At 41.9% G+C, this 16,207-nt stretch overlaps 1 protein-coding gene across 1 annotated transcript; it reads right to left on the bottom strand.

Moving 5' to 3' along the window:
• Positions 1-443: 443 nt before the first annotated feature.
• On the bottom strand, positions 444-15,031 carry LOC119731367 (protein SpAN-like). The gene is made up of 13 exons (XM_038204544.1): positions 14,951-15,031; positions 12,753-12,975; positions 11,527-11,665; positions 10,460-10,532; positions 9,818-10,012; positions 6,484-6,613; positions 5,430-5,555; positions 4,450-4,553; positions 3,479-3,603; positions 2,867-3,195; positions 2,163-2,275; positions 1,805-1,920; positions 444-703 (listed from the first exon to the last, which is right to left on the bottom strand). Exons 1-13 carry the CDS (start codon positions 15,029-15,031, stop codon positions 562-564), a joined length of 1,896 nt encoding a protein of 631 aa, XP_038060472.1. The 3' UTR covers positions 444-561.
• Positions 15,032-16,207: the final 1,176 nt, after the last annotated feature.

Genomic DNA, 16,207 nt, shown 5'->3' with positions numbered 1-16,207 from the left:
TCATTAACTGTTTCATAATAGCTTCATTAACTAACAGTTTCATAATAGCTTCATTAACTAACAGTTTCATATTACTTCATTAACTAACAGTTTCATATTTGCTTCATTAACTAACAGTTTCATATTTGCTTCATTAACTAACAGTTTCATATTAGCTTCATTAACTAATATCATTAAACTCATTCATTGGCATAATTCCCGATCATGTTATGTCTACGGAAGGCCTTCAATACAATATAAGTTGCAAAGCAAAACACAAGATATTACTACTCTTAAACAGGTAAGCCAAGTCCATTATTATTATAGGTATGCTAAGGCTATAGACCTTTCCTTCGTTTTGTATGGGCTGCCATAAGGACATCAATTTTATGCCGTGGTTTTCAACGATTTTGCCAAAAAATTATATGAACAGCTTCCTTAAGCCAACAAAAAGTCTTCGGTTTGACAAGGAAAGGTCTATATTGAGTCAGCGAAGTGATAAAACAGAATTCTTTTGCAGCTGATTCCAATCAATAAGCGGTTGATTTAGTCCACCGGTGATGAACTGATGTATTCCTGTTCCTAATCCTCCTTATCCACGGTAATCCCCTGGAAGCTTGCTGCAAATCCGCCTTTAGCCACAAATCCGTCGCTGATCATCTTCACCGTCATGGTGTTGTCAAGGGAAACGAAAGTCCCAAACGGAGGCTCCGCACCACAAACCCTGACACACAAGGGAAAATATTTTTTTCATTCATTTGAATGTATTTATTCAATTTTGTTTTCTTCATTTAGTCAACCTTTAGTCTAAAAATCGATTTACAAAAAAAAGCATGAGCGTCCGATTTACTTTGCTAGGCCTGGCAGTAAAACGCTCGTCTACCAATCCGAGTTGCCCACTACTGGGCTGGCTTTCTACTGGGACGCTCCAAAGCTTGCTTGGGTGTTTCGGGCGATTCACAATGCAGTACGCCACCAATTGTTTGCCACAGAGAGTTCATTTTTCCCACTGCATTGTGGGAGATGGTCGACAAATTCGCAGCGCGGGACATTTAAAAATGTTAGGTTTTTTCAGGTCAGTAGCTTCGTAAGCGTATTATTCGAGGATCTGTTTCCCCCTTTTTTTTCTTGTTATCAATATTGTATTTTTGTAAGGTGGCAGATTGCTATGCCCCAATATATAACGTTAATAGCTCAAGTTGTCTACTGACACTCGTTCAAATCGGCCATGTTTTGTCGACCGTAAACTTGAAAAATGGACTCTCCATGGCAAACTCTTGGTGGCGCACTGCATTGTGAAATGCCAGACATATTAAGAGCTACATTAACGCGTATTTTCGAACTTTTGTACGTCTCAGCAAGTGGATTCATTCGCTTCCACAGCAGGCGCTTGTGTAATTGTCGGTGGTAGACAAGCCAGTCGGAGGCGGCCATTATTTGAAGGTACCGTGACATTGCTGACCCTAACAACGGGTGCTTTAACCTCACCGGTAAGGTAAGCCTATGTGTTCGCTGAATTCATCTATCATTGAAGTAAACATTTTATTAAAGGGAACTTGCAGCGAGATTTTGCATTATGACTTTGTATAAATACCGGTGTCATATGAAAATCGGACTCGTATGAAAATCGGACTCTTTTCCCCTTTTATTGGTTAAACCCTCTCACGCGTGTCCGGCCCCTCTCCTAATTATCTATGCATGAGCATGCGCAATACCACCAATGAGTCCGTTTTTCATAAAACCTAAATTCATGCTACACCGGTACCCATTATGTATACACGGAGTTTGGGTACAAAGTAACACACATTATTATTATACATTTTACCTCAGTAAGCCAAGTGTGTCCCCAGGAATGACTACCAATCTGTCCCACGTGCAAGTCACCTCATATTCGATATCAAGGTGTTCTATTGCCAACTGAACTCGTTCACCAGCATCAACCTGTGAATAATTGTCCACTAGATGTTAATTGAGGTCATCACGTTCGGACACTAGACGTTTATGGGCGTGCAACACTTGAACGGCAAACTTGATTCTGAATTATAGGGGCCCACCAAGTATTGTTATACTGGTCTCGGTTTGTATACATTGGCCTGGCGGGCTGGGCTAGTTATTGTGAATAAATAATAGTTCCACAGGCTTGGATTTACAACGAAAAATATTTTCACTCTAATCATACTTGCCTGAATATGATAAACACATTCCTCGTTGTTATTGTACACGCTACGTCCATAGTTCGGCGATGCTATGCAACCGGAGTCAGTGAATTGCCCGCCGCATGTTCCTTCAGCCGCTTCTGTGATAATGATTGTATGGGTCATTAAGAGTATATTGTTTCATTTAATTAAAAATAAGAATAAAGTTTGAGATATTACCTCCAAAAAACCACTGTTGTAGAATGTAATTGCTGTCATTCCCTTTTCAGCATGCATTCCCTTTTCTAAAGAGTAATTTCAGATTTTTGGGTAATACACCCTTTCCTGAAGGAGGCAGTATGTCGAATAATTGGCACTATATAAACGCTTTGCTCTGCACCCTTAATGTTTCATGAGTCATGCATTTGAAAATAACAAAAACGTGCCTTCATATGGCAGATGTGATGTCAGATGCAAAAAAAACTATTGCATAGGCCGTTTGAATTAGCTGTTTCGAATGAAATATTTCGGTTTACGTACAATGAGAGTTTTCTCTATTGAGAAAATCTACTAAATCGATTTTAGCGGAGATCTGATTCAATCAGTCACAAAAGAGCTACATTGATCGGAGACCAAACAATTACAAAGAGACTTGGGCAGGGCTAACTTTTCTTATCATTGAGATGAAGCCATCGGTTTTTATTTTTTGGATGTCATCAGAATACCTATATAATAGGAATAGTAGGACTTACCACACTTTGCCTTTGACTTTATAGTGGTTGGTGGCTGTCCGGTCACAGTGGTGGTTGATTCCATTAAAGGAGTCGATGCTGAGACCATGGTGTAGACTGTGGTTTTGGCCGTGGTTTTGGCCTTGGTTTGAGCTGTGGTTTGGGCCGTGGTTACGGCCATGGTTGGGACCATAGTTGAGGCCACGGGCAGGGTAGTAGCATCACTCTGAGGGTTGACAAAATAGTTAGCTCGGAATCCTCTTCGTTCACCTGACCCGTCGGTCTGGAGAATCACCATGATTTGATTTCCAGCCGACACAATTGGCGGTGGTGGTTCGGTGCCACAAGAGCTGGAAATAAGCATCGCATGATCAAGTAAAACAGTAGTACATGCTAACTGTTGAAATGACCATTGTATGCAGTCAATTCGGGATTGACATTTTCAAAAAAAAAGGACGGTCGTATATATAACCTCCTTTATACAAAATATCTCGAATATTTCAGAGTTGTACATCCAATATGTATTTAAACTGTTTGTTATTTTGATATTTTGAAGTCATCATCTGTTCATTGTTAAATACTTGAAAAACAAAACACAAAACCCAAAAATATAGAAATGTGAACATTACTAACTCTTTTCCACCAGTGTAGATGTAGGAATCACTTCGCACTCGGACGTAGTCGTAACAGACGTTGCGTGGGCCATTCTCTACTTCAAAATCGATGAAAACAAGGCTCAGTGTCTTGTCTGGAGGCCCCTGGGCAATTGGAGATAAGAACTAGTTAATGAGAATGTCACTGCTTCCACTACAGCAACTGCTACCATAAGCCAGTAAAACAACGCCAATTATTAGTAAAATTAAAATTTTTCAAGGTAGGGGAAAATTGCTCATGATAACTGCTGGGTTTCGTGAGAATTAGATCTCATGTTGCGTCCCGCGGTTGGCATGCCCACATGTTTTTCAAAGGAAAAGATTCGCAAAAACCAAAGCGCTATATTAAACTATACTAGAGCGCTGACTCGATGAACAAAGTGATGCCTACTGGACTCATCCATGTTTGTGTACAAACCTATGGAAGAACTCGAAATGTTGCACGGCTTTTGTACGGCTATTTGCATATCAGTTTGTTTGTGCGTTAACGAAGCTGATGCACCCAAAATTGGCAAATGAGCGTTTCATTTTGCTTCGCATCACAAACAATGCAAACGCGCATGCGTATTCGATCATTTTTGCCGCATGACGCTTATAACCGGCATGAAACGCTCAAGTTCTTTCTTTGCCTGTGTTGTACTTGCGCGCTGCATTTAGAGTATACTCATAGATATAGAATAAAAATTCTATATCTATGGTATACTCTTTCAAATTCACTCCATCCAATTTCATGATATTCTACAAACACGCACATGAATTCAAAATGTCTGCGCCCAGGAAGGATCTAAAGTATCTCTTCGCGTAAGAAGGAGGAGTTAGCGCTTCAGTAATTTAATATAGCTCTACGGCAAAAACTCAGAAAAATGACTGACACGATGTATCTGGAGATTGAACGGTTGGGAAAAGTTGGGAAAGAATTAACTTCTTGTTGTGGCATTGATTGATACCTACCTTTATTAACCAGGCACATGTCATTAAACGATCGTAGGCAACGGGATATCCTGGTGACATGATGGTCTTTACGTCTTCATCAGCTGATAGTTCACTCATGCATTCTGTCACATATGCAGATATGCAGATTACATGTAACAATTAGGTTATGACCAGTTCTGGGTTGTATTGGAGTGGGCGGGGTTGTCCTTTGAAATTGGTTCGGTTAAATTGGGTTTGGAATTGGGATGGGTTGGGTTAGGTTGGTTTAAGTTGTATTGGGTTGAGCTGGTTTTTGTATGCATTCAATAGGGGACGTTAACAATGGAGGACAAATTAACCTATCGCCATTTGCGAGTTAGCCACACCCCTTAGACACCTTATGGAGTTTTTGTACACTAAGTTTTGTTTGTCTCAGATTTTGTGTGTTCCGCGTTCATTTGTAAATCATGTAGGCCTAATTGGACAATATTTCACAAGCTGCGTTGACGCGATTCTTGTCAATAGGGCCCACAATCCCGAAAGTCCACAATTGACGATCAAGTACGAGACTTATGGGAGGTCTTCCTAAAATGTTTGAATACAAACAAAAGAGGTGCAATCTGGTCTACGATTGAAGGTTTTTACGCGCTTGTGTGCGTGACTTGCTCTAACCTTACATAGGCTACTCTTTGTATACCTGTGAACAAAAGAGGTCCACGTGATGCAGGAAGCGTGAACATTTTGTGGACTTGCACACGTCCACAGATTTTCCCCTCTCAGGAAAACAGATTTAGATGCACTTTTGGGTTAGGTTTATCGGTCGCAAAATGAAGAGACACACTCAAGGAAATCATGATAGAAATTTGGGTTGAAAGAGTGTTCGCAGTGGGAGTAAAATGCCTTTTTTTTCTCAGGTTTTTCTGAACTAAACGAATACAAAGAAATGTCCACAGTAGGTATGTGAGATAAGTCTGTGTGGTTTGGTTCGGTTAGGTCGGGTTATTTATCATTCATCTCACCAGAACCTGCGCTTCCTTTCATGTGCATCTCACAGTTAGTCCCACTGTAGTTTGGTTTGCAGTGACACTTGCAATCTTCCCCAACATATCCTTCGTTTTGACATTGCAAAAGCGGCTCACACTCACCTGAAAATATATATACGAATCAATGCAGATATCTTGATGTGAAATATCATGTATTGCCTGTCATTAACTGTGATGAGTGGGCCTAATCATCTGAGGAACAGGGGCGTAGCCAAGGGGGCCCGGGGTAGTGGGGGGGGGGGGGGAGGTTGTACTTCCCGACAAATATCCCGTGCCCACAGATTCTCCCCACAAAAAGAACACGACATTTTCACCCTCACCTAAGAAGTGTCATTTATTAAAAGTAATTAAACCAAAAGAGGAATACACGTCTAGTTTTTAACTCGATATAAATTCCCGACAACTACCAGATTTATGTGAATAAAGAGATACGAAAAAAGGGAAAAATGGTCCCCTTGCTCCCCACTATTTGAATTTGCAGCAACTAGTTGGCCAGTCGCACACCCCTCCCCACAATTCATAGGATTTAGCAATAGTTATGATAAATAGTAGAAATCTCCGAGGTATATAATATTTGTTTCATTTTATGATGTTTTTAGCTTAGTTTTATTCGTTAAACAGTGAAAATCCCAAATGGCCGACCTCGTGAAAGTTTCGATGGGAAAAATGTAACTATTGTTGAGTTATTTGCAGGAATCGTCATTATTTAATGATCTAAGATTAAATGGATTCCATTTTTCTTTAATCTTAATGATTAACGGTCGTCATTTTGTGAGCAAATTTGGGACATTCGTAATTTTGCCGAAAACCAAAGTAACATTTTTGTCTTTGCTTTGCTCATATTGTTTTTTAATCAAAGGGTTTAGTGAGACGTGGTTTATAGACCAGCTGTTATTTTGTACAACTGTGCTGCCAGTGTCTTTTAATTTGCAAAAGCTCAAGAACAAAGCATATACACGAGAGGGATATGATATTGGGTATTTTTTTAAAAACAATTTCTACAGATTGCTTGCATAGTAATTATACTCACTGGAACACTCATACATCATGTTGGCGTTCTTCCGATCGTAAAATGTGAAATCTGCCCGGTTTCCCATCTTGAACAGATCCAATGGGTTCTTTGGCTCAATCGTCAAAAATCCACGGTCTTTAGTAAAATACTAAAGAAAAATGAAGAGAGAAATAGTGCTAATAAAAAAGAAGCATGGACCTAATTGAGGATCTAGGACGGGTCAGGATGAGTTGGCTTATGGCTACCATTTCTGAATAATTTGAATGTAAACTGCAAGCATCTTCCTACAAGAATAACATTATAACCGGTCCAAACACAATTTATGGCGCTGGGGCGTTGTGCTGGTTTGGGGCGCTACAACATTTGCATTGGGTCTTGTATCCGGGCAGATTGGGAAATCCATTCTCAGAGGACGTTTTTAGGTAGAAGCTTCGAGGCCACCTTTTTGGTTGACCTTTGGGAGTTTTTACTATTGCCCTTGTTGTAAAGAGTTCTCGGTCGTTTGAGGAACGAGTTAATAAGCCAGTTTGGAAACAAATACTAGGTGCGCCTAGCACATGACAATGTCGGGACATTTGGACACCGTAAGAACAGTGGCCCGGCTTCGACAGGAACTTGTCTACTGGACAGGAATGAAAAGTCAAGCTGAAGATTGATGCCAGAAATGCCATGAAGTGCGGATCTAAGAAGGCTCATCGCTAACCACTGCGTGCTCCCCTTCAACAGTACATGGTACGGGCTCCTTTGGAGCGGATTGCTATCGACATTACTGGAAAGCTTTACATGACCAGATGAGGTAATTTAAGCATCAGGTTTTTCGCAAACTGCTTCGTCAAATGGGTCCAGGCATTTCCTTTCCCAGACAAGACCGCCGAGACAGTGCCAAGTTTTGGTTAAGCAGATCGTCACTCGTGTTTGTGCCCCACTTGTGATCCACGTAGACCAACGACAGGAGTCTGTCACTATTGAGGATACACAAGACACGTACCACGCCATTCCAACCCCATTCGTATGGTATGGTAGATCAATTTCATCGCACAATAAGACCATGATCAGCACCAAGAGGACTTGGATGAACAGTCATACCTGACGATGGCATGTCGCTCTGCTCAAAACGAAGATGACACCAAACATGCTCATGCTCGGCAGATAAGTCAACCTACCGTTCGACCTGGTGGTTGGGGCTTCGGGAAAAAAGGATGCTCCCGCTGACCTACATGACTATGTTCAGCAACAAACGGAGAAAATAAAGACGCCTGACCTTTCGCCAGAAGGCACTTGTGAGAAGGAGTCAACTGCAACAGAAGAGGTGCTACGATAGTTAGATGAAAGGTACTCAGTACGAGTCTGGGAAACCGGTTTGGCTCAACACCCCACAGAAACTGCAACGCTGGTGGGATTGACCATTCATGATGCTGTCACGGATCGATGATGTGACTTACAGGATCCAGATGTCGCCTCGCTCCAAACCCAAGGTTGTGCACCATAATTGCAACACAGGTGCAACCCAGCTGGTAGATCCGAGATGCACCTGCGAAATACACCTGCGAAAGTAGCCGCAGAACCTCAGACAATGGACGACGAGGAGGCAGGTTCTGATTCGCAGTAGGACACAACAACCACTGGGTCGCAATGGAAGGGCCGGGCGAAGCAATACATAGCAAATGAAACCGGGCCCATGCCAGTCACAGGGGAACCCTACCACCAAACACGGTGTGGCAGACCCGTGGTTAAGGCTTAAAGATATTGCCACCGACTTACTCACCCTTCTGCTTCCCCCAACAGAATGGATGATGCCCGATGCAATTTGTCTCGGAGCACCTTCACCAGGAAGAACAAACTCTGGACGTCTTGTGAGTTCTCCTAGCGAACAAAGTGACATAACTGCACGAAGGGCTGTTGTCAGTCATTTTAATACCGACGCGATATTTGGGACCGGCATGTAGAGGGGTGGAGCTCCATCGAGCGTGAGGGTGAGCTGGAAATGTTCGTTAGTGTGAAGTAATGTAATTTATCTGCTCTGCCACTGAAGGCCTAGGACGTCACCCTCCAAGCACAGGTGCCTGCTGCCCCTCGGAGCGGCTCCCACCATCAGCCCAGCAAGAGTGACCTGACATGAGACCACCTAACGATGAAGCTTGCTACCCTTCACAGTGACCAACATCAGCCCAATGCGATAGACCTAAGAAGTGTCCACCAATGGATGGAACCGCTACCATTCGGAGTGGCCCCCACCATCAGCCAAGCACAATGATATAGGCCCGAGTGGCGTCCACCTAGTGATGAGGCACTCTACGCTGCGGAGTTTGTCAAAAACTCAAATCAACAAGATCGCCCAGAGTAGCACCTGGCCAATGAGGGAGGCCTCTGCCATTTAGAGCAACCCGATACAGCCATGACAAAAAGCACCAGCCATAAGTCTTGCGCCTAGGCCTGGGGCACAGCCACAACATCCCCGCGACCCAATTGAGAACTTCAGAGATGAGTGGAGGTTAGAACACACCCCGTGGGCGTCGACGAGCATGGGCATCGGCTGGTTCGTTCACGAGTCACCCACACCAACTAGGCTTCAATGTTCACGGCAGACGCACAATATTTCTTTGAACCATTCGTGGCAGAACAGCCATATCGCTTGGAGGTCTTCAGCCGCTAGGGGTTTACCCCTTGAGGCCGGCTCCTGCTCCTACAACAGGGTACAAGCGTTCGCCGATTACTTGGGGACAAACAACTTTCTCGGGTTCAATTCCTGGTGGCGACGGCGTAGCGTTTGGGCCGCTCCGCCTTTTGGGTCTTGTAGCCGGCCGGATGCCTCTTTCCAGATGCCTCTTTCCAGAGGAGTGGGAAGTCCGTTCCCATGCTGCAGGACCTTTTGTTCTAGAAGCTTCGAGACCGATTTTTTTTTTGGGGGGGGGGTTGAGTTTGAGAGAGTAACTGTATGTTGTTGTTTTCGTAAAAAGCTCTCGGTCTTTTCAGGATCTCGGATCGTAAAAATAAGCCAGTTTGGAAACAAATACCGGGTCTGTTGCTTCTTTGATTGTGCTGTGTGATGAACCGAGAAACGTCAAGTTAAAATATTCAAAAAATTATGTCGTGAAAAAAAAACTCAGTTCGGTGGATTTTCAGGTGAGTATGGATATATACAATGTGACATAATTCTGAATATACCTTCAGAGTTGTTCGAAATAAAGAGCCATAGACAGCTATTTGAAGGCGTGTGTATAGACTTCTTGATTCTGGCGTCACAGTTGATCGAGGTGATGACACATTGGACACACATTGAACGCACATTGCCACTGCATCTAATTTATCAAAAATCAGTGAGGGCGTACAGGGCAAAGGGACTCATTCTTACCTCTGATCCATAATGCATTATCGATTCAATGTCGTAAGGGACATCGTACGTCTCGACACCAAAGGCTTGGAAGTTTGATGCGGACCCCGCCTGGATATTATCGTATAGGACCGTCACGTACTCGTCCCTGTCTGGCCGGGCGTGTTCGTGGTACCAACCCACAGCATGGCCGATCTCATGTGCGATTGTTCCCATCTGCATTAGATAAAAGTCAAAATCGTTGGCAGGAGGACATGAATTTTAGCTACCAACATCGTCCTATACGCTCTACTTTCACTCGTACCAATTAACGTTCAAAGCCAAGACACAGGTTCAGACTATTTTTTTTTCTTAAGTAACTTTTGATGGGAACACAGAAGATTGTTGATAGCAGCTGGTGTACTTGAACGTTCCAAGACCATGATAGAGGGTGCTCTTTGATTTGTAGTGCCCTCCTTGGTCAATCTAGTTTGTATGTGTACCTCGCACCTCGGTTTTGTTAAATTTAACCCCGATTGTGAGCATTCAGTGTTGGAAGTAAAGGGGACAACTGCAAACCTTTGCTTTGCGTGATACAATCTTATTTTTCCGTCATAAGAGTTTCCCATGGTCAGATACCTACAACATCAGAAGCTTAAAGCCGAAACCCTCTAGATCACTTACATAATTGCAGCTTTCTTCTGAAAGTGAAATAGTCTGGGGAAAACGGTCAATCATGCCGATCCAGGACACGCATCTGCCGGTGAAATAATAAAAGATGTCTGTGGGTTGTTGAAGGTAATGATGTAACAACAAAAAAGGAGAAGAGAAGATAACCAACGTATGAGAGTAGTGCAGAAAACTGTTCTTGTAATAGACAAGCATGGATATACCTACATAAAATCCAGTTTATTGTAAACTGTACTTTGTCTAGCGGCCACACTAATTTTGCTTGTTAAACACCAAAACGAATGCCAATTAGTATCGAAACGCCGAGTGTTGTCTTAATTAGTTCTTTGCAGATATGTTGATCATGTATCACGCACTGGTTTGGTTTCATAAAAGGAGTTGTGTCCATGAATTAAATACACACTTTGGTGTACCGACGATCAATCATTATTTCGCTTCAAGCCTGCTCACGAATCTCATTACATGTAAAACAATACACTAGATAACCAGCATGCCAAAATGTGTGCAATGTCACGGCTTATGGTGCATTAATTTACCAGTATTAACCTATTGCAAAGTACAAACTACGTGGTATCACGTACTTCAATAACTTCAATACTTCAATATACTTCAATGTCACCAGCTGGCAATGTGAACTACAGTAGTCTTGGCCCAAGAATATTGTACGTCAGCAAGTTACAACGTCGTGCGGAGCCTTGAGCTAGAATAGGCGCCGGGCCGGGTCGGCAATAATTATTGTAGACGAATGCCGTTGGTGGGACGGGCGAGCATTTTCGTTGCGAATAAGGGCGACTGCGGCAAGCTTACAAAGCCGTCGACTCTGTTGTATAAGTGATCGAAAATTGATAGCTTGCAAGCGGCACCAGTGTATAAGGCCTAGACCTTCAAATTGCATAGAGTGTATATTGCTTTTTATCTCTACTTTTTGATACAAATATATAACTTGAAAAATATATTTTTTTAAAACATCACGGTGCATTTCACTATTTGAAATCCGAAGCTACCGTGCATCAGATTTCAGTGTACATACGCGATTTCTGAGTTATCAGTGGAGACCTTACCCCGCACTCGCCTTCTCGAAAAGGACACGATGTTCACTGCCCAGTTCCTCTGCGACTTCTGGAGTGTACTCTCGGAAAGTGATACACGTGTTCTCCTCCCACAAGTCCATCGCTTGCTGGATAGTGGTACGAATTTCCTCTGAAAGATAAAAAGTGCCAGAAATGTCAAATACACGTATAGGGACCAGACACGTTTTAAGGGCATCTTTTTTTTTTATTTCTTTGGTTCTTATTTCCGACAGACCTAATTTTGGGCTCCCAACTAAATAATTTGTTTTATTACCGCCAACCCTTTTTTGGAACGGCCTCATTAACAACAACAAAATCAAATGAAAAAGAAAAAAAACCTCAAAAGCTATTGAAACTTATTTCCAGATTTTTGTCGCAAAAAACGTCGTATGGTAACCAGCGGAATCCCATAAAATGAGAGGATGTTGCCTCTCATCGTCGAGTATACATTTACTGGCATGTCATGGATGCCCCTACCGCCAAAACTGGTGAAGATGTAATGTAAGATGAAGTGTGCGTAATTTACGACAGCAAAATATCCAAAATTCTGGCAACATTTTTTACTGGAATGGCTGTAACATTGAGGTTTCTTCCTGAAAAGACATCACACTTTTGCTTATTAATATGAAAATTGGCATTAGCATAAAAACCAAAAAAGGCACCAACACGATACCCTTGAAAATGGCAAAATACAAAATTGAAAAAAAAAAGGTCAAATGGGACACAAAGCGCATTTTGAAAGATTGCATTATAAACAAAGATATTGCATGGACCCTTAGAGGTTTTTAAGTGATGCCTTCTCTGTACGTCGATCCTCAATTAAAATGGAAAGCCCAAAAAAGAAAGAAAACAGATGTATAAAATGTAAGTCAAATAGAATCTTGCCCCCCCCAAAAAAACTGGTATTATTCAGTGATACCAACTCATGATAAACTCATTGGAATAAACAAAACTAGAGATAGTATGCACTTGTCATCATTTAATTTAGCCATCTGGTACAACTGCATTTTCTTTCATCATTCCCCCCCCCCCGATCGACACTACTTATAGGAGGCAAACAAAACATGAATTGAGAAAACCCTGCTCAATGTGAAGATAAGGCTGGCCCTATGAAAATATTGTCACATGAATTCATGATGATGACATCCCAATAATAGTGACGCCCTTGGTTAGCGCGGTTTGTGGGAAGTGTGAAGGCCTAAAGTGACAGCACTTACGGCCAAAGTTGTCATCAATCTCGTAGGGTATAATACCACGCAGCCATTTGGTACTGCTTACTGCTCGTCGCTTTTGCGTTCCGTTCATCTGTTCCGAGACACTAACGTACAAATCGATCACTTGTGGGAATGTCAGCCGCATGTCAGACTGGAACGTTCCCGGTACGTAGCTCTCTTCAATTGGCTCTGGGTGATATAGGGGTCTGGGTGGTCCTCGGTCCCCCTGCACGGACGAAAAGAAATAGGAAGCTGTCAATGTTCTAACTAAAATTCGGATGTTAAAACGGTTGTTCTTTCTCACTAAGAAACTGTGTCAAAAAGAAGGGTGAGTCAAAAAGAAAGTGACTGCACTCTTAAAACAGATTGGTTAAAGATTGGTTAAAATAACCAATACATTGGTTGAAATAACCAATACATTGGTTGAAATAACCAATATATTGGTTGAAACAACCAAATACTGGTGTCTAACCAACCGGATTGGTTGGACACGTTTCTTCCAATATTGTTATTTCAACCAAATTGTTTTTAGAGTGCGGGATCAGTGAATTTTTCTTTAAAAGTAACTAAGTTTGATTCAACAAAGAAGCACGTAATAAACGAGCATGTTTTTCAATCATCCGAAAAAAAATCTAAGATTGATCTTTGTTAACAGAAGTTACGCCTGATCGACTAAAATAGCCTATTTTTACAGCTGTCCATAGAGCGCTGAATGCTTTGAAGCCGTTTAGCTGGGTAAGGAGTAGGACCAGATATGACACAAAGCATTCAACTCAAATTAGATTTTATTTGAGTCAAGACTGAAATAGTTATATTTTACTCTCAGACTCTGCGCTTTGTATGGGAGGAAAAAAAATATCAGGTCTTATACTGAAATAAGAATGGTGATTTTGTCTGGTGTCCTTTGCAAGTTCCTGGTTTTTGTCTGTTACCCCATGTTCGTTGATTTTTACGGGTACATATTCATCAATGTGCATCGGTAAATGATCAGTGGTGGACAGATGAATTTGTGATATTTCTAATAAGATAAAAATAGCGTGTGATTAGAGTATGCAAATTACGTAATTTTCTTTTACAGTTACAAGTATTAAATGACACATGATATTTTTTCATTAAATTGAGCAAACCACATATATTTTTAATATTGATTTATATTTGATTGACTTCCATTAATATTGATATCTATTCGGTCACTTTCTTTTTGACTCGGCTGTACGGAGCACGTCATAGCCGAATGAATTTCAAACACACTTGGCTTTAAAACGATTTTTTTAGGTCGCTACTTGGTGTCAGAGATACTGCGCATGAATTGAAAAGCGCATGACCGACTCAATAATTTACTCACCAGAGCCACTGAAAGACGGATTAAATCTGTATGCGCACTGATGGGCAACCGCTAAATGGTAGAGGGTGCATGGCCAGGTTTTTTTTTTTTTTTTTTTTTTTTTTTTTTTTTAAAGTAATGTCTTTTACGCACTGCCGCGTCTTATGCAATGAGCCAAATTATAGGGCTCTTCTGACCGTGAGAGAAAAATCCCTGCTTAAGCCCGCCGATTAAACCAGTTCTTCGGATCATCGGACCAGATCGGAGAGGTCTGCGCTGAAAATTCGGACCGATCTGACCTCACACCGGATCCCCGGATGAAATCAAACATGTTTGATTTTTCGTACCCGATTTCACCCCAGATCCGATGTCACCGGAAAGCTTGTGCGGGCAGCCCAGTTTCACTGGACGCGATATTTGTGTAAACCAATCCGATTCACGAAGGAAGTCACATGAGTGACTGGTCATCATGTGACAGACCATTACCTGATGCCAGGCGGGTTATTACGTGGCGGTCTCCGCAACTGTGACAATGAAACGTACCGGCGATCCCGCTGAACCGGTAAAGTCGGAAAGGTTTGCGGCGCGCTTTGTTGTAGCAGACAATTTCATGCTTACACGGTAAGGTTATTTTGTGGATATGCGAGAAATTTTGGCTTAAAGATTTTTCTACCAGCGCTGTTAGGACAGAATTGTGATTGTCAGCTCGGAATTCTGTTGTTAGCACAGCCCTGAAATTGTGCCGTGCACCTTGGCGCAAGACGAAAATACCACTCAAGCAGATATTCTTCAATATCTGTGTGTTTTTTTTTACCGTCGAAGCGGAATCAAATCGTTTTTTTTTATCGGCTAAACTCACAACCCTTCTTTGCCTTACCTCTGTTGGTTCGCCATCTTGTCCCTCCACCATCAGGAAGCCAGACGTTAAATAAACAAGAATCAGGAGCACTAACTTCATTGTTGCTTATGAAGGCACAGTGTGGACGACCGTAACGAAAGTATTTCTGCCGAATGTTGTAGGACCATACCAGTTGAGGTTTATAAGCACTGGAATTAGAATACATATTTGAAGCCTCAGAGCAATAATAGTTTGCTAGAGAGTAATTAAAGATCCTGTAATGAATTCTGGCACATACGTTGGAGGCGCGAAATGAATATTCATAATGCCGGCAAAACGATTATACCACGTTTACTTAGTGAACATTATTTGTCACCATTGTAAGGCCCGAATGTATTATTGTTTAGTGTTTTGGATCTTACATTTTGTAAAACTTTCTTTCTTAATTAAGTCGTTATCACTGGTCTACAGTATCGCGTCAGTACATATATCCCTAATGATTGAACTATCTGATGTAACAATGAAGAAAAAAATACTATGTAAAAGACCCTATTCGAACATTTTGAAGAAATGCACGAGCGGCGATCCCGAGAAGAACGGCGGGGGGGGGGGGGGAGGGGACGTCAACGGTGATTCCCCCACACTTTATTCCAACGATTTTAACCAAATTGAATAAACATTTCCTTTTTTCCTAAAATACCTCTTATATATTTCCTTTCTGCAGCCATTTCACGAAAGCGCATTAGTATTTTGCGGGAAATGTGCTTAACCCTAAAAGGGTCGGGTTATTTTGACCATCTCTCAGCCGGGGCAGTTTCCCTAAGATCTCGGCCATCGAGTGTCGAACAATTTTTGAAACTTAATACATGCATAGAGCAACTCATCATAAACATACACAATGAATTTCATGACTATAGGTCAAAGGGTTTTGGAATTAGGGCTAATTATTTATTCATATGTACGAATGGTAATTCTGCTCTGTGTACACGACGTATAATTTTTATGGAAAAAAATTCAGTTTTGACGGCGCGTAGCGCTGGAAAATTCCGATTTTTATATTTTTGGTATCAAAAGATGCGCCAGGCTCGAGGCTAAAAAGTCATAACAGCTCGGGTCGCGAAATTTTTTTTTCAAGGCTATCGCGGAAAAGTCGAGGGGGGGGGGGCGGATGGCCATTTTAGGGTTTAACTGCGAATTATGTACAAACCTGAATCTATAAACCTGAATGTACATACATCAGAGTAGCATATGACGTGCATGTTTGATCAGTGCCCTCTAGATTCATATAACCCCCTT

The sequence above is a fragment of the Patiria miniata genome, unplaced genomic scaffold (assembly GCF_015706575.1).
Source record: "Patiria miniata isolate m_02_andy unplaced genomic scaffold, ASM1570657v1 HiC_scaffold_23, whole genome shotgun sequence".
NCBI classification, from domain to species: Eukaryota; Metazoa; Echinodermata; class Asteroidea; order Valvatida; family Asterinidae; genus Patiria; species Patiria miniata.
Note: the sequence above shows the minus strand (reverse complement) of the source record. Positions and strands in the feature narration are given on the sequence as shown.

What these genes read in the sequence shown, in the direction of transcription:
- LOC119731367 (XM_038204544.1), bottom strand. Translation starts at nt 15,031, where the DNA reads ATGAAGTTAGTGCTCCTGATTCTTGTTTATTTAACGTCTGGCTTCCTG. An exon ending in AAGATGGCGAACCAACAGAG is followed by an intron (nt 12,976 to 14,950) that starts GTAAGGCAAAGA and finishes TCGTCCGTGCAG; the next exon opens with GGGGACCGAGGACCACCCAG. An exon ending in AATGTGTTTATCATATTCAG is followed by an intron (nt 1,921 to 2,162) that starts GCAAGTATGATT and finishes AATTATTCACAG; the next exon opens with GTTGATGCTGGTGAACGAGT.